This window comes from Miniopterus schreibersii (genome assembly GCF_964146895.1).
Source record: "Miniopterus schreibersii genome assembly, chromosome: 15".
NCBI lineage: Eukaryota > Metazoa > Chordata > Mammalia > Chiroptera > Miniopteridae > Miniopterus > Miniopterus schreibersii.
In genome coordinates this window covers 30,342,785-30,369,480 of record NC_138115.1, presented here as the reverse complement: position 1 = coordinate 30,369,480, position 26,696 = coordinate 30,342,785, and the positions used below count along the sequence as shown (strand labels likewise).

At 44.6% G+C, this 26,696-nt stretch overlaps 1 protein-coding gene across 1 annotated transcript; it reads left to right on the top strand.

Moving 5' to 3' along the window:
- The first annotated feature begins 763 nt into the window (after positions 1-763).
- Positions 764-26,696, top strand: TF (transferrin). The gene is made up of 17 exons (XM_081160564.1): positions 764-995; positions 2,894-3,066; positions 8,092-8,200; positions 8,952-9,128; positions 9,872-10,019; positions 10,809-10,864; positions 11,387-11,565; positions 12,348-12,525; positions 13,775-13,929; positions 14,528-14,618; positions 15,212-15,247; positions 16,632-16,790; positions 19,025-19,169; positions 20,664-20,728; positions 23,399-23,583; positions 25,008-25,197; positions 26,542-26,696. The coding sequence occupies exons 1-17, from the start codon at positions 953-955 to the stop codon at positions 26,595-26,597; spliced, it is 2,145 nt and encodes a 714-aa protein (XP_081016690.1). The 5' UTR covers positions 764-952; the 3' UTR covers positions 26,598-26,696.

Here is a 26,696-nt window from a genome sequence, read left to right as displayed (position 1 = left end):
ATATTTGTTTAAAAAGTTTAAATATGTTAGTTTAAAAGGTCATATATAGAATATACAACTTCACTGTTTTTTTCTGATAAGACTGTGCAATCAAAATCCTTTGGAGACCACTTAGCTGGAGAGAGCCAAGGATGACCCAGGGCACTGAGATCAGGCCATATTCTCCCCTAGGCCTCTTTCTTTGCGCTCATGTGTCACTTTGTTCTGAGTCTCAGAGTGAGACTTGACCACATTCCTGGGCAGCTTCTTGTGGGAGAGAATGTGTCTCTCCTGTGACTCTGTCCCTAGGCCAAGAAGTCTAGCAGGCTGCATAAAGGGAGGGCAAGGTTTCCAGTCCAGGAGCCTTACTTAGCTCAGCAGGGCACATGGGGAGAGAGCAGCCTCTCAGTGGGGCAGGCCCTTAAGAGTCCAGGAGCAGAGGTGACAGACACTCAGGAACAAGTGAAGGGTGTTTAACCTGTTGTCTTTGACTTGAGGCCAGCTTTATTCTTCTTGGATGCCCTCTCTCACGAGGGTCTTTGCCTGTCATTCTTCGGTTATAGTCTGGATCTGGGTATTTCCCTTCCCTTTCCATCTCCTAGGACTGGTGCAGGGCCAACTCTGCCATCTCCCACCCCACCCCCACCCCCGCCCCCTCCTCCCCAGCCCCTACCAGCTGCGGTTCCGTTCCTGGCACATCAGGAGCGAAAATTAACAAAGGATTGGTTTTTCTTTAATTTCCTTCCAATCAGCATTTTTTGCGCTGGCTGCCATCCACCGGCCTGACCCGGAGCTCAGGAAATGAGGAGAGCGGGGGCGAAGAAAGAAGGGCGATTGGGCAAGCGGGCTGAGCAAACACAGGAGATCAAAGATTGTGCTGGGTCCGCCCGGCCGGGGATAAAAGCGAGCGGGCCCCGGAGAGGCGGCGCAGAAGACGCTCCGTCTGCGCCCGCTCCACGCTCAGACCGGGAGGATGAGGCTCACCATCCCCGCCCTGCTGGCCTGCGCGGTCCTGGGTGAGTGCGGGCGCGGGGAAGGCCCCTTAGCCTCCGGACCCCGCCACACCGCCCCCTGGGAAGCACGGGAGCCTTTCCTCAGCCCTTCCCGCCGCAGCTCCGCCTCCGCTGCAGCCCTGCCTCAGGGACAGCTGTGTGCCTGCGCGCCTCTGCTGGTTCCTCTCGCGCCTCCCGATATTTCACGCTGTTGCATTTTCCTCCTCCTCTTCCCTAATAAATCTTGTAATAAAGGAATACAATAAATTAGAGCACTCCCATCACGGCTTGTCAGATCCCTTCCCTGGGGCCTCCTCAGTCAAGTCCAAACGGTTTAGCGTGGCATTCAAGGCCTCCCCGACCTGATCTCCTCTTTGGCAGTCTGATGTCTCATGGGAGTCATTGGTGCTGACAATGTCCTGCTAATGACGCATAGCTGTCCAGGGGTTTGGAGTGTGGGATTTAAAGCCAGACTTCTTGGGTCCTCAGCAGTGAGAAGGGTAGTACGACCCTGCCTGGGAGGGTAGGTGAGGACAGTTAGGCCATGGGTCCAGGCACCAGCGGAGTTTGCTGCACACATCCCTGCAATGGGGGCTGTCACTGGATGGCCTCTCCCACTCTCCTCACCTCCTGAGATTATTGGGCCCCCTTTATCCTGTAACTTCTGCCTGCTACTTATGGTACATGTATCACATTTGGAGATTTCCATGTTTAGTCATTTGTCTCTCTTGAAAAAGTTTACCCTTGAGAGTCGTTTCCACAATTTTTGCCTTTGCCTCACCCCTTCCCCACTCCCCATCCCGAAGGACCTCATAGGGCTGTGCAAGGTAAGTGCATGATTGAAGACAAATTCCTGCCCATGGGAACTCCAGGAGGGGCAGTTTGGGGAGGGTCTGGAGAAGGGATTTGGGGAGGGCCTGCCACTGGTTCCTGATGCCTCCTGTGATTTCCCAGAGCTGAGTTGGGGTAAAGGGTGGTTGGGGCAGCAAGTTCCCCATGCTTCCTCCTTATGTGTTCTGTAGAACTGGCGCCCTCTCAGTCTGCTGCTTTGTGGATATTCTTCAGCTTCCTTGAGTTAGTTGATCCAGGGAGAGTGGAGATAACAGAGGGTTTTGGGGACAGTGCCAAAGCTCACACGATGGGGACAACACATCTGCAACCACATGGATTTTAGTAGCTACAGCCATGGCTGACTTTAGCTTCTCCTAATTGCCGCTCAAAAGGCTGGTGAAAATGAGGGTCAATGGAAACAGAGAGAACCACTGAATATGTGGAGTTCCTAATTATTCCTGGGACAGAGGATGACAGACAAGTGTGAGAGGCAAATTCATTATCTTATCAACCATTTACCTCTATCTCCTGGCCAACCAGACAGAAATAACTCAGAATGTTATCTTCTTTAGTTCCCTGGGCAGAGACCACAGCCTGGAGGCCTGGTTTCTACACCAGTCTCAGCCACTAACGATTGGCTGGGTAAAACAGCCGATCACTCTCTGAACACAGCTCCCTCCTCTTTTAAAAATGGTAATTCATACCTTGTTAGCTTCCTGAGTGGTGGTATTGAGCCAATGCCTTGAAGTGGTTGCAAATGCCCTGTCACACTGATGAGGCTTAAGTCCCACTGCAGTCCCATGATAGTGAGGGAAGGAGGCACGGAGAACACAGAGGAGCAGATTGTGGTCTCCTATTGAGAACTAAAGATCAAGCCACCATTCTCTGGCCAGCGACGGGTGGCAAACTGGGAGGTTGTTAGGGTTCATGCCTCTTGTCCCCAGTTTCAGAATGCAGTGAAACCTGCACCCTCATTGTTCATGGACAGGAGTGGGAGGAGGACAGGACAGAGGGGAGGTAGCCTTCAAGTCCCTTCAGAGGGTGCTGCTGTCTCTCCCACTGGAAGGAGACCTCTGGCCTTTCTCCCCTAGGGCTGTGTCTGGCTGTCCCCGAGAAAACTGTGCGATGGTGCACCGTCTCAAATCATGAAGCCAGTAAGTGCACCGCTTTCCGTGACAGTATGCAAAAAGTCCTTTCTGAGGCTGGTCCTCTTGTCGCCTGTGTGAAGAGAACCTCCTACCTTGAGTGCATCAAGGCCATCGCGGTAAGTCACTGCTGCCTAAAGGGGAGTGGAAGACAGTCCATCTTCCTCTTGCTCCTGGTGTTCTGGAACAATTCTGTACTCACACATAGCAGCTGATGTGTGGGGCAGTCAACCCCCACTGTTAACAAAACCACTTCAGAAATGGGCATAGGAGTGGCCATCTTTAATGATTCTTAAAGCAAAATCCAACATGCTCTGAAAGGGGACTGTTTTGAGGCCAGTTCTCTGAACTCAGGGAAAAAACAAGAATGTTTGCTATCAAAATGAGCATGTAACATTGTTTGGAAGTTCTCGACACATCATGGGAAGTAGATGAATGGTGCTCATCGGGAAGAGGGATACAGTGTCAGGATGGCAGATGGTAGTGACCCCTTTGTTTTCTAGGCTTTCCAAGATCCTCTTCATTGCTGCAGCACTGTTCCTGCTCATTTGAACCTGTGTCAGACCCTGGGCTGGGCAATGGGGCTGCAGTGGTGAATTTAAACACACATGGTCCTTACTCTTGAGGAGCTTACAGTCTAGTGAGGAGAGAAGGAAAACATGCAAACAAGTAGACATGTAATTCCAAATTGGGTGACGTACAATGAAGGGGGAAAGTAGAGTGCTCTGAGAGCACTGGGTGTCAGGGACAATCTCCCTGAGAGGGAACAAGGAAGCTGAGACCCCAGGGATGAACACGGGTAAGCCAGGAGCCAAGGTAGAATACTCCAGGCAGTGAACAGCAGCGTGTGCAAAGGGCCTGAGGCAGGGGAGAGCTGGGCTTGTTTGAGTTGCTGTAGAGAAGCCAGGGTGACCGAGCAGAGGAAGCAGGAGGCTGGAAGGAGTGATGAGGTAGGAGAGGTAGACTCAGCAGATGGAGCTTGATTAACTCAGGGAATCAGTGATTTGCTACAAACAACTAGTGTGTCCTGGGTTTTTTGTTGTTTTAACAATATATCTTTATGATTACAAAGAGAGGAAGGGAAAGGGAGAGAGAGATAGAAGCATCAATGATGAGAGAGTCATGGAGCAACTGCCTCCTACATGCTCCCTACTGGGGATCGAGCCAGAAACCCTCATATGTGCCCTGACAGGGAATTGAACCTCAATCTCCAGGATCATAGGTCGATGCTCAATTGCTGAGCCACACCAGCTGGGCTGTTCTGTTTGTTTTTAATTGGATCTCAGTTACTATCGTGACTTAATTATAATCCTTCAATTATGACATATGTTCAGCTTTGGTCTATGAATGCCCCTCTTTATTTTTAAATATGTTAATAATATAAAATAACACTATCCACAAACCCACCACAAGTTCTCAAAACTTCATTATTGCCAATATTTTACTTCTAGGGCTACTTTGCAACAGCATCGGATTCTATGGGAATGGTGCCACTTGGGGTGGTGAAACCTACTGGCCCTGCTTACAATGGCCTAGTGTTTCCCCTTCCTGAGCAAACAGAATCCTGAGAATTTTCTGTCTTTTATGTTAGTTTTAAGGCTTATCTAGGTATGTGTAAATGAATGCATAGTTTTGCTTCTTAAAAAAATTATAAACATAACATTACTGTGTTGTCTATTGATATTTGCTTCTTCCTCCTCAATATTATGCTAAGACTCAGGCATGCTGTTGAATATAGCTATTGTTCATTCACTTTCAGAGCTCTACAAGAGTCCATTATGTTAGTATACCACAGTTTATTTGTTCTTTTCTGGTCATTAGCCATTTGTACTATTTTCAGTTTTTATTATTCTAATCAGAAATTAAGAAATATTCTTATACAAATCTCCTGGGACACAAGAATTAAAAACTTCTCTTGAATATATATGTAGGGGCAGACTTGCTGAGCCATGGGACATGTATTAGACTTTAAAAACAATGCCGAATGTATATGATTTTTAAACAAATACAATATGATTATTTCAATTCCCACTTCCACTGGCAGTGGGAATAATTCACATCATTCTTGGCGAATCTGATATTTTATCACTGTGAAATAATCTCTATCTTTGGCAGTACTTTTTGACTAGGTTCTGATGCTAACATACCGCATAAACTTTCTTTTGGTTAGTATTCCCCTATACTTTTTTTCCATTTCTTTATTTTCAATTTTCTGTGTGCTAATGCTTCAGGTATGTTTTTTGAAAACTGTATATTGCTGGATTTTTTTTATTAATGCAATCTGACCATCTCATTTGTTTTATATGGCAAATTAGACCATTAATAATTATTGTTATTATTGATAAATTTGGACTTATTTATGATATATTACTTTTTTAAAATCCCACCCAAGGAATGTTTTTATTGACTTGAGAGAGAGAGGAAGGGAGGGGAGAGAGAAAGATCAATCGGTTATCTCCTCTACATACCCTGAACAGGATTGAACCCGCAACCGAGGTATGTGCCTTGACCAGGAATCAGACAGGCAAACTTTTGGTGTATAGGACATCACTCTAACCAACTGAGTCACCCAGCCAGGGTTGACATATTACTTTTTAATTTCTCTTAGTCCTGCTTTCCCCGATTCCTAATTTTTCCTTTTCTCATTTTTAAAAATTGAGTTTGCATGTGTGTTCATTTGCACTGTTTTCCTTTTCTTTCACTTTTCTCTCTTACTAGTGGTGAATTTAAATACATCCTTAAATTATTTCCCCTATATTTTTACTATATACTTTTAGCTTACCAAAGTGTTAGAGTAAAATAATGACATCCCCCCACCCCCGCCAATCAATCAAAGGACTATGGAATATAGTAGCTCAGACTTCCCTCTTCCCTGTTTATGTTGATCTTTATTAACCCCACAATGTAGATACTTCATGTACTTGTAGATTCTATATATAGATATATATTTATATGTGTGTTTGTGTGTCTGTGTATGTGTCTATGTATATGTGTGTGCACACATATCCAGAAACTCAGAAAGAGGGAGACAGAGAATATTTGGATTAATCTACATTTTTGCCATTTAATCTATTCACCATTATTTCTTATATTTCAGATCATCCTTCTGGACATGTTTTTTTCTTGAAATATGTACTTTTAGAGTGAATCTCTTGGTGTTAAACTTTCAGTTGCTTGCTTGTTTCCTTTGTATTATAGATTTGATTTGCATTTCCTAATGCATTTCCTAGTGATCTTGAGCATCTTTTCATGTGCTTATTGGCCAGTCACAGAATTTCTTTGAAGAAAGGTTTATTCAAGTCCTTTGCCCATTTTTGAATTTTTTTTCCATTGTTGAGTTTTAGCAGTTCTCTGTATATTCTTGAGTGATAATTTTGTTGAATGTATAATTCTAGTTTGACATTTTAACATTGCTTAAAAATATTATTCCACTGTCTCCTGATTTCCATTGTAGCTGTTGAGTAGTCCTATGTTGTCCTGTCCTTTCTCCAATCATCATTTCTGGATAATTTTGAGGTTTCATTTCCTTAGTCTATGATGTTCTGCGGATTCACTATGATATTTCCAGTTGTGGAAATCTTGATACTTATCCTGCTTAGGGTACACTGGATCTGTGGAGTCATGTTTTTCATCAGTTCTGAAAATTTTTGAGCCATTATGTCTTTAAATGCTGCCTTTGCCCAGTCTCTCCATTTTTTTCTTTTAAATTTTAGGATTCCGCCTGGCCGGGCGTGGCTCAGCAGTTGAGCGTTGACCTAGGATCCAGGCAATCAGGGTTCGATTCCTGATCAGGGCACATGCCCAGGTTGTGGGCTCGATCAATGACTCTCTCATCATTGATGTTTCAGTCTCTCTCTCCCTCTCCTTTCCTCTCTCTGAAATCAATAAAGATATAAAAATAAAATAAAAAAAATAATAATAATAAATTTTAGGATTCCAAGATGACAGATGTTAGGTCTTCTTTAATCTAGACTCCATATCTTTTAATCCTTCTTTTATAATTTCCATCATCTGCACCTCTTTTGGGCAGCATCAAGTATAAATTCTTTATATACAGCTTCCAGTTTACTAATCCTCACTTTAAACATATTTAATCAACTTGTTGCCCATTCATTTACCTTTTAAATTTCAACAGTTATATATCAGTTTCTAGAAGCACCAGTTAATTTTTTTTTTTAATTTTTATTCCTGGTAATTTCCTTTCCACAGGCTCAGGCCTGTGGTTGTAGCCTTCATTGTGTATGTAAACTAAATACCTCATAGGTAGCTCTTCTCCATTGCATCTGACAGTTCCAACCTCTATACCCCTTGACTGCCCAAGGCTTATTTTCCTGTTGATGACCATGCATTGTGCCTTACCTTCTTCTGGGTTTGGTTATTTGTACCTACAAGGTCATGTTTGATTTTAATACTCCGTTGGTTCAGGTTCCCCTCAGAATCCCTCCTGCTCTAGTGGACCCCATGAATTAAGTGTTGGCTCCTTGGTTCCTGAGCTCCTAAGGCTCCAATGATTCCTGCCCAGGATACTGGTTTGGCCAGGAGAGCCCCAACCTCACTGCCCTGGGAAAATATCTTGTTTATTTGCTTATTTATTTTTGTTCTACAGTGTGTGTGGTGGGCGAGGAGAGTCTCTGGAGGTTTTCTTGAGATACCAAGAATCCTCAAAGATTGTTTCATATCTGGTATCTAGTTGTGGAATGAAAATGAATTTAATGGCACTGAAATGTACACTTAAAAATGGCTAAATGGTAAATTTTATGTTATGTATTTCATTACAATAAAACAAAACAAAACAACAATACCAACATTAAAAAGAAAAGTTTTGCCTTGGTCAGTTTGGCTCAGTGGTTAGAGTGTCAGCCTTTGGACCAAAGGGTCATGGGTTTGATTCCCAGTCAAGGGGATGTACCTCAGTTGCAGGTTTGATTCCCCAGCCCTGGTCAAGGCACAGGCGGGAGGCAACCAATCCATGTGTCTCTCTCACATCAATTTTTCTCTCTCTCTTCTCCCTTCCTTCTACTTCCCTTCCACTCTCTAAAAATCAATGGTTTTTCTGGCCCCGCCAGTCACTCTCACTCACCAGGGTGTAGGTGGTCTTTCCTAGAATTGCGGGTTTCATTGGTGTCTGGTCTGTTCCCTTTCAGGCAAACGAAGCAGATGCTGTATCGCTGGATGCAGGTTTGGTGTTTGAGGCGGGCCTGGCCCCCTACAACCTGAAACCTGTAGTGGCAGAGAACTATGGATCGAAAGACAGTAAGTTCTTCCCGGGGACCCCGGAGAGTTCGTGGCTGTTGCTCTCCTGATAGATGCTTCTTCTGTCCTGGTAGACTCTCGTCTTGTTTAGGCAGGTAATGGAGGAGTGAGTGGGCAATGTGGTGCCCTATGAGCCCCACAGGCACAGCTCAGAGCCTCTGTGACTTGGGGCGGGTTGAGGACTGGTGCTGCTGACACTGATCTCCTGGGCCAGGAAATGTGCTCCCTGGAGAAACAGAGCAGGCTGTGTACAGCCCGACCTGAACCATGAGAGTTTAGAGCTGTATACAGATGTCCCCAAGAACCATGGGTGCCTCATGCAGAGGAAAGACTACACTAGAGCAAACACTCGGAGTCCCAATAGCCTTGTGTTTTTTTCTGAGAGTAATCTGACTGTCCCTGGGCCTGTGTCTCTGGGTCCCAGGAAATACTTAGAGAGAGTCAGGAATGTGGCCTCCAGTTTCCTTGTAGGCTTAGGTTGGTAGGTGTAGGCAGACAACCTGCACGGCCAGAGTAGGGAAAATCATTGGGGCACATGTGCACGTGGCTTTCTTGCCTGTGTTTGTCCCCTCTGTGGTCCTTTCCGTCCCTGCAAGCCTAGGAAAGTTATTGTGATCCCTCCCTTTCTAGGACCCAACCCCCCAAAAGCGTGGCTTGTGGGTTCCCCTTCCCTAGTCAGGAGCCCAGCAGTGATGAGCAATGTTTCCCTGAGGCCCAGGCTGCGGGTCTCCCATTCACTGTTTCTTTGCAGATCCACAAACCCACTATTATGCTGTGGCCGTGGTGAAGAAGGGCAGCGGCTTCCAGCTGAACGAGCTCCAAGGCAAGAAGTCCTGCCACACAGGCCTTGGCAGGTCTGCTGGGTGGAACATCCCCATGGGCTTACTCTACTGGGAACTGCCTGAGCCACGTGAATCTCTTCAGAAAGGTAAGCAGGCAGGGGGCTGCGTGTCCTCAGGCAGATGTCCCTTCTTTAGGTGCCACACAGGCCACCCTGAGCTCACTCAGACATGATCAGGTGGTCATGTGTGATAATTCTTGGGGTGGAGGTTAACCCGCTTTAAACTGGTCATATCTACCACACCAGCAGCCCTTGGGACCTTTCAGCTGAGTCTGTTCTCTAGGCTCTCGACACCTCAGCAGAGGCTTTTAGGAGGAGTGGAAGGGGAAGGGCATCAGTCCTGACAGAGGGTTCAGGCAGGATCAGGGTCCCTGGGCCCTACTGTCCACTTCCCTGGGGTGCTTTCCTTTGTGTGGCTCATGTGTTTCCCATTCTGCTGGAGCATTCTCTGGTGGCCATCTGCTGGCCATGAGCTTGGCATGCACCTGTCCTGGTGGGTCTCATCTCCTGGGCATGGCTTCCAGGGGAGACGTCTGTCTGAGCTGTTCCAGTGTGATGAGGCAGGGAGGGGACCTGACAGCAACAAGAGACAGGCCTTGGTTGGTGGTAGGCACAGCCCGGGTTCTTGGGGAGGGCTGTGGGAGAATAGTTGTTAACACGTCTCTTTTTGGAAACCTTGATCTTGACGAGTGAACACATACATGGGCAAGTTGGGCCTGTTATGGTGGTTCTGGTCACCCTCTGTTCACTCGTGAGCCTGGGCTGGGAGCTGTGAATGTCTTTGGCCAGGCTGGCTCATGCCTTGTGTTCCACATCTCTGTGTCGAGCAGCAGCGTCCAATTTCTTCGCGGGCAGCTGTGTCCCCTGTGCGGATCGGACAGCCTTCCCCAACCTGTGTCAGCTGTGTGCGGGAAAAGGGGCTGACAAGTGTGCCTGCTCCAACCATGAACCGTACTTTGGCTACTCGGGTGCCTTCAAGTGAGTGAGACTGGCTGCTGCTCCATGACAGCTGAAGTGTTCATTGTTTTCAGGCTAGAAAACTCTCTCTGACTCACAGCAGAGTCCAGCCTACAACGGGAGTGTTCCCGAGGCCTAATCCCCTGTGACTCAATGGTCCACCTGGGACTCTCTAGGCCAGGCCAGTGCACGCTCCCTTCATGTGACATTGATAAGGAAACCCCTTTTCTGGGAACTCTTCTGTCTTCCCTGAGCCCTTGAATCTGGCCATTCTGTCCTCTCACTGTACTGGGCATAGCCGGAGGGGACAGGCACTTCCTTAGTGTCCGGCCTATTTTTCAGGGAGTGGCCTCTGTTTTCTATTGCAGCAGTGTCCCTTTCTCAATGTACTGGCCTCTCTCCTGCCTCCCCTCCTGGCCTCCTTGCAGATTGCTCACATGGTTCATTTCTTGCTTCTTTTCCCTTGGTTTTATAGCAAGATAAGGGTACTTTTTTTCCCCTCAGGAGATACTATGCCTTTACCCTCCATTTCAGAAGTTTGAAAGTTCTTCTCTGTACTGAAATATCTTCATTGCCTTTTTGCTCCTTTGGGGCACATGGTGAAGGACCTCTAGCTCCTGTGAGCTCATCCCTCCCACATCGGTGGTACCGAAGATATCAGAGCCCCATGGCGCGTCCTCTACTGTTGGTCTGCAGAGGTCTCCATCAGGCTCTCCTTTTATCCCGGGGCTGGACAGTGTGATCAGACCATCAAGCCCAAGGAGAAGGATCTGTCCCGCAGAAATCCTCCTAATGTATTTCTTCTCACAGGTGTCTGATGGATGGTGCTGGGGACGTGGCCTTTGTCAAGCACTTGACAGTAATGGGTAAGTGATAGAAGAATTTGCAGATCTCTTCCAAACAGTGGGCCTTCTCTTTTTCCTGCCTCCTTTTTCATGCTCAGTAGTCAGACATGAGCATAGTGTATTCCTTCTTGGGTTTCTGCCTGTGCAGAGGTATGTGTCTGTGTGGTCCCCCGTTGGACTCATGGGCCTCTTTCCATCATTCAATCTCCTGGACACAGGGTCCCTTCCTTCTGTTAAGTGTTGCCACAGCAAAGGATTGGGGACAGATCTGGCCAATCTTGGCCTGTAGTCAGCCTACTGAGATGAGACCAGTGTGGGGTATGAGGCACTCACCCCTGCACTGGGTACCTGAAGCTTTCTTTCTTGTAACTGGTTGTGGGATCTTAAGCAAGTCAGTTTCCTTGTGTTCTCTGGCCCTCAGTGTTGCTCCAGGCTTCTAAATTCACACATTTCATGACACAGTGGGATTACAAGGGAGGGGGAGGGGGGACCACAGCTCATGGCTTTTCCTGCAGTACCTTCACCTGGGCTTTCCTCCCCCAGAGAACCTTGCACAACAGTCTGACAGGAACCAGTATGAGCTGCTCTGCAGGGACAACACCCGAAAGCCAGTAGACAAATATGATGAGTGCCACCTGGCCAGCGTCCCTTCCCATGCCGTTGTGGCCCGAAGTGTGGGTGGCAAGGAGGACTTGATCTGGGAGCTTCTCAACCAGGCCCAGGTACCAAATCTACTGTCTTCCCTCCTGCTTACTGGGGCTTGCTTGGATTTGGGGCATTTTCCTTCATTCCCTTATTGCCATGGTAGAACCTTCTGTTTTCAGGACATAGTGGGGATTATGCCACACACCATCCACTTATCTAAAAGTGCTCAGCAGGGACTGTTCTCAGAGTGGCACAGAGCCTAGTTCTGCCTTGTTGTCTGACAGATCCCTACATTTTGGACCAGTGACATGAAGATGCTCCTTACTGCTCTATTCCATTTTTTTCCATCTATCAGGCCTTCTAGGACAAGGGCAAACACCCATGCCCCCATGAGGCCTTCCATGACTTTCCTAGGAGGAAATGGTCTCTTTCTTGATGTCTCTCAACCTGACTGCAAGGGAGCTGCATGCATCACCAGCTTTACATCCCTAGAGCAGCAGGATGCCAGAAATGAGCCAACTGTCTATCATCGAGCCCTCCCATCTGTCCATCAAGAGTTTAAGTGGCAATCACACAGTGTCAGCCTCTGATGGAGATACTTTCCTTGCACTCAGCCATCAACCCAGCCAGGGAGACAAGCACAGAAACATGTCCAGGGAAAAAGGATGTGGCGTATCTCCCAGAAGGCTATGAGTAGCAAAGGTGATGGGTAGGAAAGAGCAGGCCTGACTACCCTCTTTCCCGGCATCTCGAAAATTTCATGGTTTAATTTTGTTTTCTAGATTTTTGTTTTTCTTTAGTTCCATCTCACAGCCTACTTTGTCACTGTAGCCATTCACTGTTGTTTTACTATAAACAGGAACATTATGGCAGAGATAAATCTAAAGACTTCCAGCTCTTCAGCTCCCCTCATGGGAAGGACCTGCTGTTTAAGGATTCTGCCCAAGGGTTTTTAAAGGTTCCCCCTAAGATGGACTCCTGGATGTACCTGGGATATGAGTACGTCACTGCTCTTCGGAATCTCAGGGAAGAGACACGTAAGTACTTGGGAAGGATCATATGATCTTAGGAGCTTGGAAACACGGTGAGGGCAGGAGCTTCGAAACCTGCTGAGAGCAGGGACCAGTGATAGAGTCTATCCAAGTACTGAACGCCTGCCCTGATGTTCCTTTATCTGCCCTACCTGTTGGATAGATGCTAAATGGCATTCATCATCATGAGATAAGCCTGGACATCACCAAAGGGCATTAAAGGAAAGTCATGCTTAAAATGACATTATTTCCCTTGTATAAATCAGACTGCCCCAACCACTTTGTGAAGCCAATTAGCCTGGCACAAAGTAAGTCAAAGAGAATGAAATTAATTTCATATCTACAGCCAGTACTATGATCAACATGTGGCTTAGTGAAGCTAGAGCTCTAGACAGGTCCATCCTGTTCCTGAATTTCCTTCGGTCACTAGAGGTTTGCTTGATCATTCATTCATTCATTCATTCATTCACTCATTCATTCAACAGAGACTGATTGATTATCTGGCCATAGATTGTGCTAGGTGCTGGGTATATAATGGTGAGACAAACATATATTAGATTCTGCTACCATGAAACTTTCTCACCAGTGGAGAAGACAAATGTCCAATAGATAGTCATTCTATTGAATGATCAATTAAAAAGGAGAGATTTACTCAAAAGAAGGGGGGGAGGGGGAACCACAACAAAATACCATGGTCCTATGAGACCATGAAAACAAAAACAGGTCCTGGAGTTGAGGTAAGGATTCTCTGAGGAAGTGGCTCTTGAGCTGACTCTGATGGTTAAGTAGGTGTCCATTTACTCAGCAGACATTTATTGTGCTGATCACGAGCTAGGCACTGTCCTGAACAATGAGGATGCTGTGGAGAAAAGGGACAGGCATGGCCCTTGCCTGGCTGAGCTTCTGTTCTCCTACAGGGAACAGACAATAAACAATGAACAAATAAATAAGAACTGCTCAGGTAGCTAAGTGTTATTTCAAAAAGAAGAGGAAAAAACTAGCCTGAAGTGATATTGTGCCTGGTGGTTGGAAGAATGGTTGGCTTCTCAGAAGAAATAATTTTAAGCTAAATCTAAATGATAAGAAGTCAACCAAGAGATTGTTATTGCCTATGCTTTCTAAGATGATTAATCCCTTGAATGGGATATGTTTGGGCAAATCCCAGCCTTTTCATGAAGACAGTCAGTAGCATTCATAACCAGCAGGCAGCTTCTGGTGTCTCATCTGAATTCCCATTCTCTTTCTTATGCCCTAGGCCCAGATACCTCAAAGGATGAATGCAGGAATGTGAAGTGGTGTGCAATAGGCCACCACGAGAGGGTCAAGTGTGATGAGTGGAGTGTAAACAGTGGAGGGAGAATAGAGTGTGAATCAGCAGAGACCACTGAAGACTGCATTGCCAAGATCATGGTATGTCACTCCTGCCTCCATAGGGCAGCACCCCTGCCACTGCTGCCTGCCTGTCCCTAAGGCTGAGCAAGCATTCCTGGGAATGATATGAAAACCCAGGAATAATCAGATACGTGGGCAACCAAGTCATTGGCCAAAATGGGTTAGTTTTGCCCTCATTTTAGGAGCCCAGCCCTACAGGACCTTCAGTACTTTTGAGCTTGTGGATCTGATGGGCTCCTTAGAGCTGGGCTCCACTCATCTGTCTTACAAAGGAGAATTCTTGGTGTTAGAAGGGTGTTGTGAGAATGTCTCTGAGACAGTGTGTCCTATTAGAGGACAGGCGGACTGAATGTGGGTCTTTGCTCCTGAAAAAACTAAGCAAGGCACCCAGAATTGATCATCAGTTCATGATGGTTTGGGTGAAAATGAGAGTACATTTTACTTTGTATGCTGGGTGTGCTTGGCTGATCCTTTGGGGGTCCAGAACTAGCAAAAACTGTCTCCTTGGTCCTTCATGACCTGTGCTGGGAAGACTTCTTCAAGGAAACACCTAGAGGGGCAGATGGGACAGGAAATGGCCTCTTTTCATCTGCTGTGATGTGCTGTGTCTTTGCAGAAAGGAGAAGCTGATGCCATGAGCTTGGATGGAGGCTTCATCTACATCGCGGGCATGTGTGGTCTGGTGCCTGTCCTGGCAGAGAACTATAGTAAGTGGAGGGGGCGCCTCTCAGTATTTTATTTACTCTAGGCCACGAAGAAAGGAGGTGGGAAAATCATAGCCTGATTCATACCACATTGGCCATAAAGCTCTTGCTTACTCACCTCCTACTTCTCAGGCTCTGGGCTCCCTCATCTCTAATCGCCAGTTATCTTGAAGGATAGATCTTCTATTGTACCTCCCACCAGGGGAAATGTTCTAGTTAAGAACATTGCAAAGTTCTAGTTAAAAGAGACCCCAATGCAGAGAACAGTTGGGATTCTCAGCTGGGATTCCTGGCAGGTCTTCTTGCTTGCAAAACTCACCCTTCTCCTGTTGTCCTGGTGCAGGGATTCAAGTATAGTTGCAGGGACCACTGTGGCCACAGGACAGAGCAGGAAACTCAAAATTAATAATTTTGGGCTAAATTCCGTTGGACAGTGAGTTAAAGTGAATTTGCACAATCAAGAGAGCCTGGGCTTTTTGGGAATTGGTGATATGTAGTTTTCCTGGCTCTTTTTATTCTGATCTGCAACATGGGAAAGGCATGATTTCCAAAATATAAATGAGTATTTAATGACTTCTTCATTTTCTCTTCTCCAGAAACTTATGAAAATTGTGAGACCACACCGGAAAAAGGTGAGTTGGGATTGGTAACCTCTTGAGTTTAAGATAAATTCCATTGCTTTTGGGAAAGGGGAAGATAAGTTTAAATTCAAATCAAAAATAGATAAGGCAATGGAAAAGATCAATTTTTAGAATGCAAAAGAATCATGGAAAGATAAATGGTAATGATGGTTACTCTTTTACACTTGCCATGACTTGCACAAAGGATTTCCCATCTAATCCTATGAGGTAGGTCTTGTCATCCTCTAAGGATGTATAAGAGGACCAGTGGCTGAGAGAGTTTATAAGTATCTAGGCTCCTATGTCCAGTAAGCAAATCCACACCTTCCTCACCACTCCTGAGTGCCTTGCATTACATTAGGCCTGTACAGTTTCAGATGAGAGTTAGCACCAGCCAAGAAGCCTTGCATATTTGTGTCTGGCAGGGCTGAGGAGAAAGGCTAACACACACAGATGTCTAAGAGCATGAAATTACCCAGTCTCTCAGCCAGGGCTGGGCTCAGTAACCCAGGTCAATCTGGCTCTTGCCCAGGGTTCTAGCTGGAGTGGATCTGGAAAGATGGGGTGGGAGCAAGTCAGGAAGTCTTACACCCCAGGGAGCATCGGGCCCCAGAACCCCTATGCTCAGGCCTCTCCAGGTCATTTTCCAGCTACTAGTATGCAAGTCTTTCATTATAACTTCCCCTGATTACAACCTCCCAGCCTTTCCCCATCACTCTAGGAGCCAAGCTCAGCAGCAGAATATAGAAAGGCCTATTCTTATTCCATGGATAATAGGACTTCTCTGTTTTCTGTTATAAACAAGTTATTGAGTTAAATTAGAAAGTTGAAATCACAGGTTGATATTCCATTCCCAGTTTTAAGGATCAGCAACTATTTGCTGCTAAAGATGGCACCTGACTTGATTTTGACAGTTTCCATTTCACATATTTATTTTGGTGCAAACCCGTATTCTTCTTCTTATAAAATATCTGGCCAGAATATTCCCTGCAGTTTATTGGTCATATACTAATCTTTCCTAATAGTTGTTAGTGTGTATCATGTTGGAGTTACATGTACTCATCAATATTCATTCCTCTGATATTCCACAGTGAAGGGTGAGTTGCTGATTTAGAACTTCAGTAGCTTTGTGCATTCGGGAAGGGTCATACATCAGCCATTGCTCTGATGATAATATATTCTTACTATTTTGATTTTTCAGTTCAGATTAATCTTTACCTGACAGAGTGACTTGTACTTTACCTCACTCTGTTATTGGGAAGGGCCCTTTCAAAGACAGTAGGAATGATTCAGAATAATTTTGCTTCCATAGGGAGATTGCAGGCTTTGACTGCTGACAGACATTCTGGGGGGCCTAGAGGTGTTAATACATCCTTTTTTGGCGTCTTTCCTGTAGGGTATCTTGCTGTGGCCGTGGTTAAGTCGTCATCACCAGATGACCTCACCTGGAACTCTCTAAAAGGCAGGAAGTCCTGCCACACTGCAGTAGATAGAACCGCTGGCTGGAATATCCCCATGGGCCTGCTGTATAGCAAGATCAACCACTGTGAATTTGGTGAGTCAATCCTGGGACGTCACTGTAGTCAGGGTGGCCCAGAAAGAGGGAAGAGAGTGGTCTGGTACAAAATTCTGCTGTGGCCCTGGTTCTATAGTAGTTAAAATTTGGTTAAAGTGAACCTCAAGGAGATACCTAAAAGGACAGTAGGGCTGGGGAGGTGAATCAGAATGGTTCCTTTTGGTTGCACATAATGGATTACCTTTCTCTCTTATGGAAAAGAGGAGAGGTGAGCAGTCCATGCTGACATGATCATTAGAAACCCAGGCTCCTTCTCTCTTCTGTTTCACCATTCTGACCACGAGGCCTCCATCTTCAAGGTCATCCATAAAATGCCATCACATCCATAATCCAGGAAGCCTCAAGGAGCAAGGAGCAAGTTGCAACTTAAAGTGTATGCCACCTGCTGTTAACTTATTAAAGAAGCCATCGAGGAAATCTAATCCAATTACTTCAAGTAACTTCTTGTTGCTCAGAATTTAGGCACATCGTCCACTTAGCTGGAAAATGTCATCTTTTATTTGGGCATGTTTCTGCCCAAATAAAACCAGATCTTTGTTTTAAAAAAAATTAAAAATAGAATTACCATATGATCCAGCAATTCTACTTCTGGGTATTTATCCAAAGAAAAAAACACTAACTCAAAAAGATATATGCACTGCCATGTTCACTGCAGCATTATTTACAATAACCAAAATGTGGAAACCACCTAACTGTCCATCGATAGATGAATGGATAAAGAAAATGGGAGATACATATACACACACAATGGAATATTATTCAGTCATAAAAAATAAGGAAGTCTTGCCATTTGCAACAACATGGATGGACCACTGAGGGCATTATAGTAGGTGAAATAAGTCAGAGAAAGACAAATACTGTGTAATCTCACTTATATGTGAAATCTAAAAAAAAAAAGAAGAAACCAAACTGAGCTCATAGATACAAAGAACACATTGGTGGTTGCTAGAGGCCAGGGGTGGGGTTGGGCAACATGGGTGAAGGGGGTCAAAAGGTACTAACTCCCAGTTATGAAATAAGCCATGGGGATGTGTGTGATGTACAGCATGGTGACTAAAGTTAATGCTGTGTTACATATTTAAAAGTTGCTAAGAGAGATCTTAAATTTCTCAATCATAAGGAAAAAAAATTGTAACTGTAGACAACATATGTTAACTGGATTTATTGTAGTGATCATTTCACAATATAATCACAATTATTATGTTGTACACCTGAAACAAATGTAATGTTAAATGTCAATTATATACCAGTAAAAATAATTAATGGAGAAAACAATTTAAAAAACTAGATCTTTGTTACTAAGGAACAAGGGGAAACGGCTACAGGGTCAACAGCTATAATCCCTGCCTTCGGGCTAACCAAGTGACTGCCCATTTCCAGGACCCTTCCAAGGGGTGCGAGTCAGTATATTCTCTGTCCTCTGAATATCTTCAGGTATGAGCTTAGTTATAGCCCCTAAAAACCCATGTGTAAGTTCACCATGGACAAATATTTCCTAATCGTTCTCATTTACATGAACTTCCTGAGTATGTCCTCCCTGCCACCTCCAAATATGTGCAACTAACGTAAAAAGGAGAGGCCTCTAAAAACAGTTATGAACCAGACAAGTCCTGTGTGTGTGGACTGGAGATTGCATTTATGCACCCAGTTGTTCTATGACACCAGTTTGACAGGAGGTGAAGAGTGGCTGGGGTGATATTCAGAAGTTCTGGTTCCCAGCCAGCAAGGGCACCACCTCTGCTCTCCTGAGTCTCCTGGAAGTTTTACAGCCAGGGAAGGGCAGCTGAGCTGTGACTAAAATTCCCCAGCCCTTTTTTGGGCTTGGAGTTCTAAGTTCTATTAAAGCCTCTTCTAATTAATGGTAGGAGAAGAAAACATCTGAAAATAGGTGGTACAAGTTCAGGGAGGGAGACCTTTAATTTTATCCCCTTTATGTCATTTCCATCTCTTCTTTCTCTAGATAAGTGATAACACTCTCAGGGTGTCCATAGAATTCTCTCCATCCAAATTGTAATGGTCACTAACTTCTATTCCCAGTCTTAATTAAGTTTCCCTTTAATCCTATAGCCTGGCAGGTCCCAAGTTGGTGGCAGGTCCCAGAATAAATATGTTCTACCTGTCTTGGGCCATACACACCTGTTATTGTGTTAGATGAAGGCCATTCATATCAACTTAGTTAGGAAAAGCTGACTTCCTCTTGCCTTTCTGCACAGATAAATTTTTCAGTCAAGGGTGTGCCCCTGGGTATGACCAAAGTTCCAGTCTTTGTGCTCTATGTATTGGTTCGAAAAATAGTCCAGGAAAGGAGTGTGAACCCAACAACAACGAGAGATACTATGGCTACACGGGGGCTTTCAGGTAAGTCTTATAACCCTGATATGAATATAATAATACTCCCAGCTCTGACAAGATTCCTTTTTAGGAACTAAAGTGAGTTTCTTATGTTACTAGCCTGTTAGTTCTGCATGTATCGGTGCCACATTCAGCAACCATATGTAGAACCCTGTGTGAAGGGGCATCCAGGCCCCTCCAGAACACCATCTCCAGGACCTGGCTGTCATAGACAGCAAAGATTGGCAGTATGGTGCAAATTAGAAGTTCTCAACAGAGGGCAATTTGCCCCTGGGGACATCTGGCAGTGTCTGAAGATGTTTTGTTTTGTTAATCCTCACCTGAGGATATATTTTTCCATTGTTTTTTTTTTTTTTTTTTTAGTAAGAGTGGAAGGTTGGAAGGGAGGGAGGGAGAGGGAGGGAGAGAGAGAAACATCTATGTGAGAGAGACATATCAATTGGTTGCCTCCCACATATGCCCTGACTGGGGCTTGGGATTGAACCTGCAACCCAGGTATGTGCCCTTCACTGAGAATTGAACCTGCAACCCCTTGGTGTGTGGACTGACACTCTAACTACTGAACCACATTGGCCAGGGTTCTGGAGATGCTTTTGATTATAAAATAGGGCTGGAGCAGGTTGGGGTGGGGTGAGGGTGCTACTGGCATCTAATTGGTAGAGGCTGCTAAACATCCTGCATGCATAGGACAGCATCCTACGACAAAGAGTTATCTGGCTCAAAATGTTACAAGTGCCAATGTGAAGGAGCACTACCATAGTTGAATATAGGAGTCAGGGGCCTGGCTCATGTTCTTCCATGTACCTCTGGGGAACCTACAACCACACTCACTTGGAAATATACAAAAGTAAAGTACACAATTCTATATTCCCAACTACAATTCTATTTCATAGAATGTTTATCATTTTTATAGAGATACCTTATGATCTTATTACTTTTTAGCTATCCTTTCTGATTCAGGCCTGTGTTACTTAGTAGTTCATGAATCCATCAGCTGCACAATGACGGTAGTATCGTAATTGAACTTCTCAGTGAAGAAAAAAACAAAGGTTATCTCAATGTATCAGTTAGAACCACTTTGTGGGTTAAAGTCTACACATCACAGTCTACAATCACAGTCTACATATTTCCAATTTTACAAAGTAGAGTGTGAGTAAGATATCACCTCACTGGAAAACTACTCTCTAATATCTGTTTTGATGCTAAGAAAATGATGTAGCTCTCTGTTGGAGAAACTGTGCCAGAATTTAAGATATAATGTGTGGAACCAAGATTATGTAACTACAAAGCAAATTGGAGGTTTCTTTTTCTTTATTACTTACATTTGTAATATATGTAAGATTAGTGATAATCTATTATTTGTAATAATAGATTAGTGATACAAGGGGAGTCACAATTGCTGATGTGAGATGGCCAGCCCTAGATCTATAAGGTAGTCCTGAATGACAGATGTATCTCACTGACTTCCTCTCTTCTTTCTCCCTATCTGGTTCTCTGTAGGTGTCTGGTTGAGAGTGGAGACGTGGCCTTTGTGAAAGACCAGACTGTCTTTCAGAACACTAACGGTATGTGCACATGCTCCTCTATCCCTATAAATCAGGGCTGCTGTGTTCCCTTGTGTTCAGGATGCCTTGGTGAAAATGTTCAATGGACTCTATCGGGCTCCAAAGCTCTGATTCTAAACAGTTAAGAGAGAAGTTTTCACCTGGAGAAGCAGAATGGTAAGAAGTGTGAGGTTCCAGTGGCCCTGAATTCTCTCCCAGGAACCTTACCAAGGGTGCAGGCTTTATGCTGCCTGTCCCCTAAATACTTCAGGGCACATTTCTTAAGAACAAGAACATTCTCTTTTATACCTACATTACAATTACCAAGATCAGGATATTTATAATAACATGGATTTAATATTCATCAGGTCCATAGTCCATATTCAACTTTTCTGAATCATCGCAAAAGGGTCCTTCATAATTATTTCCTCTTTTTGCAGGTCCAATATATATTCCAATACATTCTATGTCCACTGAAAAACCTAGAGACAGTGGCACACCAGTAGGGATGAGCACCAGGATCTTGGATTCTAAGCCACCTCCAATAAAAGGAACCAGGGCCCCTTAGAACAATAGCTGATTCTAGAGCTAGGCAGGAAAAATATAAGGTGAGCTTGGAACAGCACATGGAAGTGCTCAGAGTGATGGGACATGTGAAAGCACATAGGAGCCATTTTGAAGGACCTCGCACTGGCCAAATCTGGGGCATTCTGAGCATTAAAATAATAATAATAATAATAATAATAATAATAATAATAATAAATGATGATGATGTAAGTGGTAATAACCCATTGAATAAAATAAGAATATATGAGTCCATCCTGATTAAACAAACAAAGGTAAAGGAACATATCTTATTGTAGAATGCTACCTAACAAATGGAGAAATAATTATTAAGTTAAAAAACTATCACTTGGCAAACAATATAGTAATAATTTATTCAATCAAGAATCATTATTGGATACTAAAACTAGTGGGTGAATATTGAATGGCTATGACATTCAAAAACAAGCCCTAGCCAGGTGGCTCAGTTGGCTGGAGTATTGTCCTGTTGATTGGAGCACTGTCCTGTACTACAAAAGGTTGTGGGTTCAATTCCCGGTCAGGGCACATAACTAGGCTGTGGGTTCGATTCCCGGTCGGGGTGCATATGGGAGGCATTGATGTTTCTTACATCAGTGTTTCTCTCCCTCTCTCTCTCTCTCTCTCTCTCTCTCTCTCTCTCTCTCTCTCTCTCTCACTCTTGCTCTCTTCCTCCTTCCCTCCCTTCCTCTCTCTCTAAAAATCAATAAAAAAACATATCCTCAGGATTAAAAAAAATTAAAAAATTAAAAAAAGATTTTAAAGCTGTTAAGAATGAGTACTCCACCTGCCCGCTCTGTATTACTGCTTATAGAACCCACTACAGGTAGGCAGCTATTACTTCCCTTCCTTTCCTCATGTCTCTTCATGCAACCTCAAATCTTTCCAACAACTCATCTAGAATGAACTCATGTGGAACCACCTCCTCCAAGAAGTCTTCCCTGATGGCACATGTACATCCACAACAGAATCCCCTGTCCATATTGCTAGTGTTGTTGAATTCATCACATTCTATAATCAACTGTGGCCACAGGAAATCTTTGAGCTCTTTTTTTCCTTCTCTTATATCCCCACACCAACTATAGTATGTGGCATATAAACGCTGAAGGAATATCGGTTTGGCTAATTTTCTTTCCTCCCTGCTATTTTTTTTTTCTTTTTTCTAGGGCTGTCCTTTTTCCTGCTACCGAGGGTCACCCTAAGACTGGTTCTTTGACACTCCTTGATTTCTTTTTGTACTTTTCTGAGTAGAGCTCCCCTTCCTAGGCTTCGACTCTCCACTCTCTGAAATGACTCCAAAAGTTTTACCTCTTGAGGGGAATTTAGAGAGGAGGCTTAACCTAAATTGCCATGTGGTCATTTTCACATACAAAGTACACTATGCAGTGGGGGAGAGGCAGGCAATTTGAGTTTTTTAGTAAAATTAAGTGTACATTTTGGGAGTGTAGGAAACAGGTCTTTTAACCTTCTATGTAAATAATATAAAATTTTATAATAGTGAATTCATGAAAAAGATTAGGAGAGAAGTAAAAGTGGGAAAACATATTTGAGAACAGCCTCCGGAGGAAGGAGCCAAAATCCTGAGAATGGGCGAGACTTTCTTTTCCAGAGAGAATACAGAGAAGATGGAGCGAAGGGCTGAGAACAGGCTATGGGCCTATGTGCACAGAGGAATATACACATTTCACATAGAACCATCACGAGCAAGTCAGACTTGAAACACTGCTGCGGTTTCTGAAAGGGCTTCTGGGGAAAGTTCTTTTGCTTGTTGGCGTAAGAAGACATAGCACAGAGATGCCAACCAGTTGAGGGTCGTGTTCTTCCTGCACTGAAGCAAGAGGTCCAAATGCTTTGGGATTTGGTAGGAATGAAGAACTTTTTGAACAGCATGCACAGAATATAGTCCACTCTTTTCTGGCTGGGTGGGGCAGATCGGAAGGAGTGGTCATTAGGAATTCCTGTTAAGTCTCTTCCTCTCCACATCATTATAACCTCAGAGTGTGGACTTCTGCTGGCCACTGGATCCAGTGGATTGGTCATATCCCCCCCCGGAGAGGATAACTTGACCAAAGCTGTGAGCTGTGGCTGACCCACCTTCTCTATCTCTAGGAAATAACACTGATGACTGGGCTAAGGGCCTAACGCAGGACCAATTCAAGCTGCTGTGCACTGATGGCACCAGGAAGGATGTGACCGAAGCTGAGAACTGCCACCTAGCCCGAGCCCCAAATCATGGTGTGGTCTCAAGGGAAGATAAGGCAGCTTGTGTTCGCCAGATGTTACTTGACCAGCAGGTATGAGCCAGCTGGGGCCTCCCACCTTCTTTCTGGGTGGTGTGGATTATTTGGGGAGAGCTCACAGCTAAATGCAGCCCACATTCTAACATTCTCTTTCTGGAAACTAGAATTGAGAGGGTATGGATTGTGGAACTGGATCTCTGAGGCCTGGCTCTCCTGGTCACTGATGTGCCCATCTGATGTGCATGTCCTCAGGTCTGCCTTCCTGCTTTGCCCTTGACTTTGCTCTGTGGTACCCTCATTTTCTGCACATCAGCATTTTTTTAAATGAAAGAGACTGGGTCTGTTTCCTAGACCTCCTTGACACAGGTCATGAAATGCAGATCTGTGTTTCCCTTTCCCTTACTTAGACAGACTTAGAACCGCTCCAATATCCAGAAAATCCAAGACCCCTACCCTCACAGAGCTTCTCCTCTGGAAAAAAACAACAACAAGCCAGGCCAGCCTTGGTGGGGAGAGGGGCTGCCTGAGATTTCTAATCCTAAAGGCTCCTCTACCCACAAACACCACCTTCTCCTCAGCAACAGCTTCCTACCTATTGATTCGCCATGTTTTCTTTTTTTAAAAATTAAGATAGCATATCTTTTTGAGTCCTCTTAAGGTAAATGATAATAATAATTCAGATTTAATGAAGATTTCCTAGGTGCTAAAAGGAATGCTACACTTTTTATAATCATCATTTCACTTATAACCTTAGGAAGCCTGGAGTAATTAAGCCTCTTGCCCAAGATAGGATCAAAGATGTAGTCAAACCCTGGCGAGGTGGCTCAGTTGGTTAGAGCATTGTCCCATACACCGGAAGATTGTGGGTTCGATTCCCAGTGCCTAGGCTGCAGGTTTGATCTCTGGTTGGGGTGCATACGGGAGACAACCGATTGACGTGCCTCTCACATCGATGTTTCTCTCTCCCCATTCCTTTCTTCCTAAATATCAATAAAAACATATCCTTAGGTAAAGATTAAAAATAAAAGATGTAGTCAAACATGATCTAGTAACAACTACCTTTACCATCCCTCTTTGGGTGGCTCACGTTTAATGTCTCCTTTGACAATGACACTTCGAAGGGACATGTTTCTGTTTGTCCTCTCATTTCCTGGAAGCAGCCCACAAGGCCATGGCCAAGGAAGTGGGGTAGAGAGGTCAGAGAAATCAGGAGTGGGTGGTTGGGTGGGAGGGACTTCACAAAGAAGGTGGAACCAGGAGGAACCCTACACAAGACTTTGGGACTTCATGAAAGCATGGAGCCATGGTCAAAAGTGGGTGAACACCAGGTGAAGGAGGTGGAGAGATCCTGAGGCATCCTCTGTAGCTTCCCTTTCTTCCCAAAGCTGGTTCCTAGCTTTTAGCCTCCTCCATCCCATCCATGTGCTCCTAGTTGCTCACTGCTGCAGGTCCTCATGTACTTTCTATTCATTTGACAGGACTTGTTTGGAAAAAAAGGAAATACCTGCTTGGGTGACTTTTGTTTGTTCCAATCTAAAACCAAGGACCTTCTGTTCAGGGATGATACAAAATGTTTGGCCAAACTTCAGGACAAGACAACATATGAATCCTACTTAGGAGCAGAATATGTTACTGCTGTGGCTAACCTGAAACAATGCTCAACTTCAAGTGAGTAGGAAGAACAGCATGGGGGAAGCTGCGAATATGGGCAGGGTCCTGGGTGGTGGGTAAAAAATGAGAAGTGAGCTATAGCCCCCAGGAGATGACCAGTGGACAAAATGAAACAATGAGGGGACAGCTAAATCCCAGAACACATGAAGGCTACTTGTATGGGTAGTTGGCAAGGAGGCCATGGGCTCAGAGTACTAAAGTAGTGAACTGCCTAGATATGCAGAATTCCATGTTATTACTAAGAAAAGGAAGAGGTTTATGTGCCCATGCCCATTGCTCTGCACTAAAATCCTTCTTTTAATACAGAGTTGCATTGTCCAATACAGTAGCCCCTAGCTACATGTGACAAATTTAATTAAAATTAATTAAAATTAAACAAAATGAAAAATTTAGTTCCTGAGTCACACTAGCCACAACTCAAGTGCTCAACAGCTACATGTGGCTCCACACAGGTAAGCAAGATAGCATTTCCATTATCACAGAAAGTTCTTTAACACAGCCCTGCTCTTGAGAGCTTGAACAATGATAAGTTCGGGTGACTATAAAGTCATCACACATACTACTCATCTAAAACACCAGTTTTCTTAGAATTAAAATACAATAAAACACACCTTTGCACTATATCCATGTTGGACGATTCAATCACTTGAAATCAATTGGAAGATGTGAGAGAATAACATGGTTATAGGGTGAATATACGTCAACTTTGTATGCATATAAGTGAGCCACAGTCCTTAAAGTATGGATTCCCAGGCCCTGTGGATACTGATTCAGCAAGTTTGTGCCACAGTCAGGGTTCTGCATTTTAACAGCTGCCCCACATAATTCTGACGTAAGGAACATGCTTTCCTGTGACCACTGTTGTGAGGCCCAGGTTATATTTACCTAACCTATATCCTCCAAGAGGGGAGAAAATCTGGCTCTGTTGTTCTCTGCTCTACTCCCAGCCCCTAGTATGGAAACTGGCACATGCCAGGTGCCTAGTGCATCTTGCTATGAAGGTTCCTCACCTGCTTAAAGAAGTCAGAGAAGACAGTGCTCTTAGGCTCCTTGCAATCATATGGACCCAGGTGTGGGAGCTCTACCTATAAGACACCAGGTGGGGGATAATGCAGGGCAGGGAAATCGTGTTACCATCTTGGGATGGGGCACCACCTGGGGTAGGCACAGGGGCTATGCAGGCAGGTGGAGAAGGCCACTGGGAGAATGACTGGTCCAGACATCAGAAGAGTGGGGCTACGGTCTGAATGCTTTTGTATCAGGTTTAACTGTTCATTCATTCAACAGAAAGTAAATATAGGTAGATATTGACTGTCCTACCTTTCTTCTCTGCCCCTACAGAACTCCTGGAAGCCTGCACTTTCCACAAAGCTTTAAATCCAAAAGCGGGGCCATAACATGATGGGCTCGCTGGCCTGAGCGGTTTTTGGGGCTGCTTTCATAGGTTGATGTCGCCACCTGTGCAGGAAATAAAATAAAAAATATTATTGGTTTTA

Excerpts from the sequence above, each read along its gene's own strand:
- TF (XM_081160564.1), top strand. The coding sequence starts at position 953 with ATGAGGCTCACCATCCCCGCCCTGCTGGCCTGCGCGGTCCTGG. Across the intron at positions 10,020-10,808 it reads GGCTACTCGGGTGCCTTCAA|GTGTCTGATGGATGGTGCTG; the intron begins GTGAGTGAGACT and ends TTCTTCTCACAG. Across the intron at positions 11,566-12,347 it reads AGCTTCTCAACCAGGCCCAG|GAACATTATGGCAGAGATAA; the intron begins GTACCAAATCTA and ends TACTATAAACAG.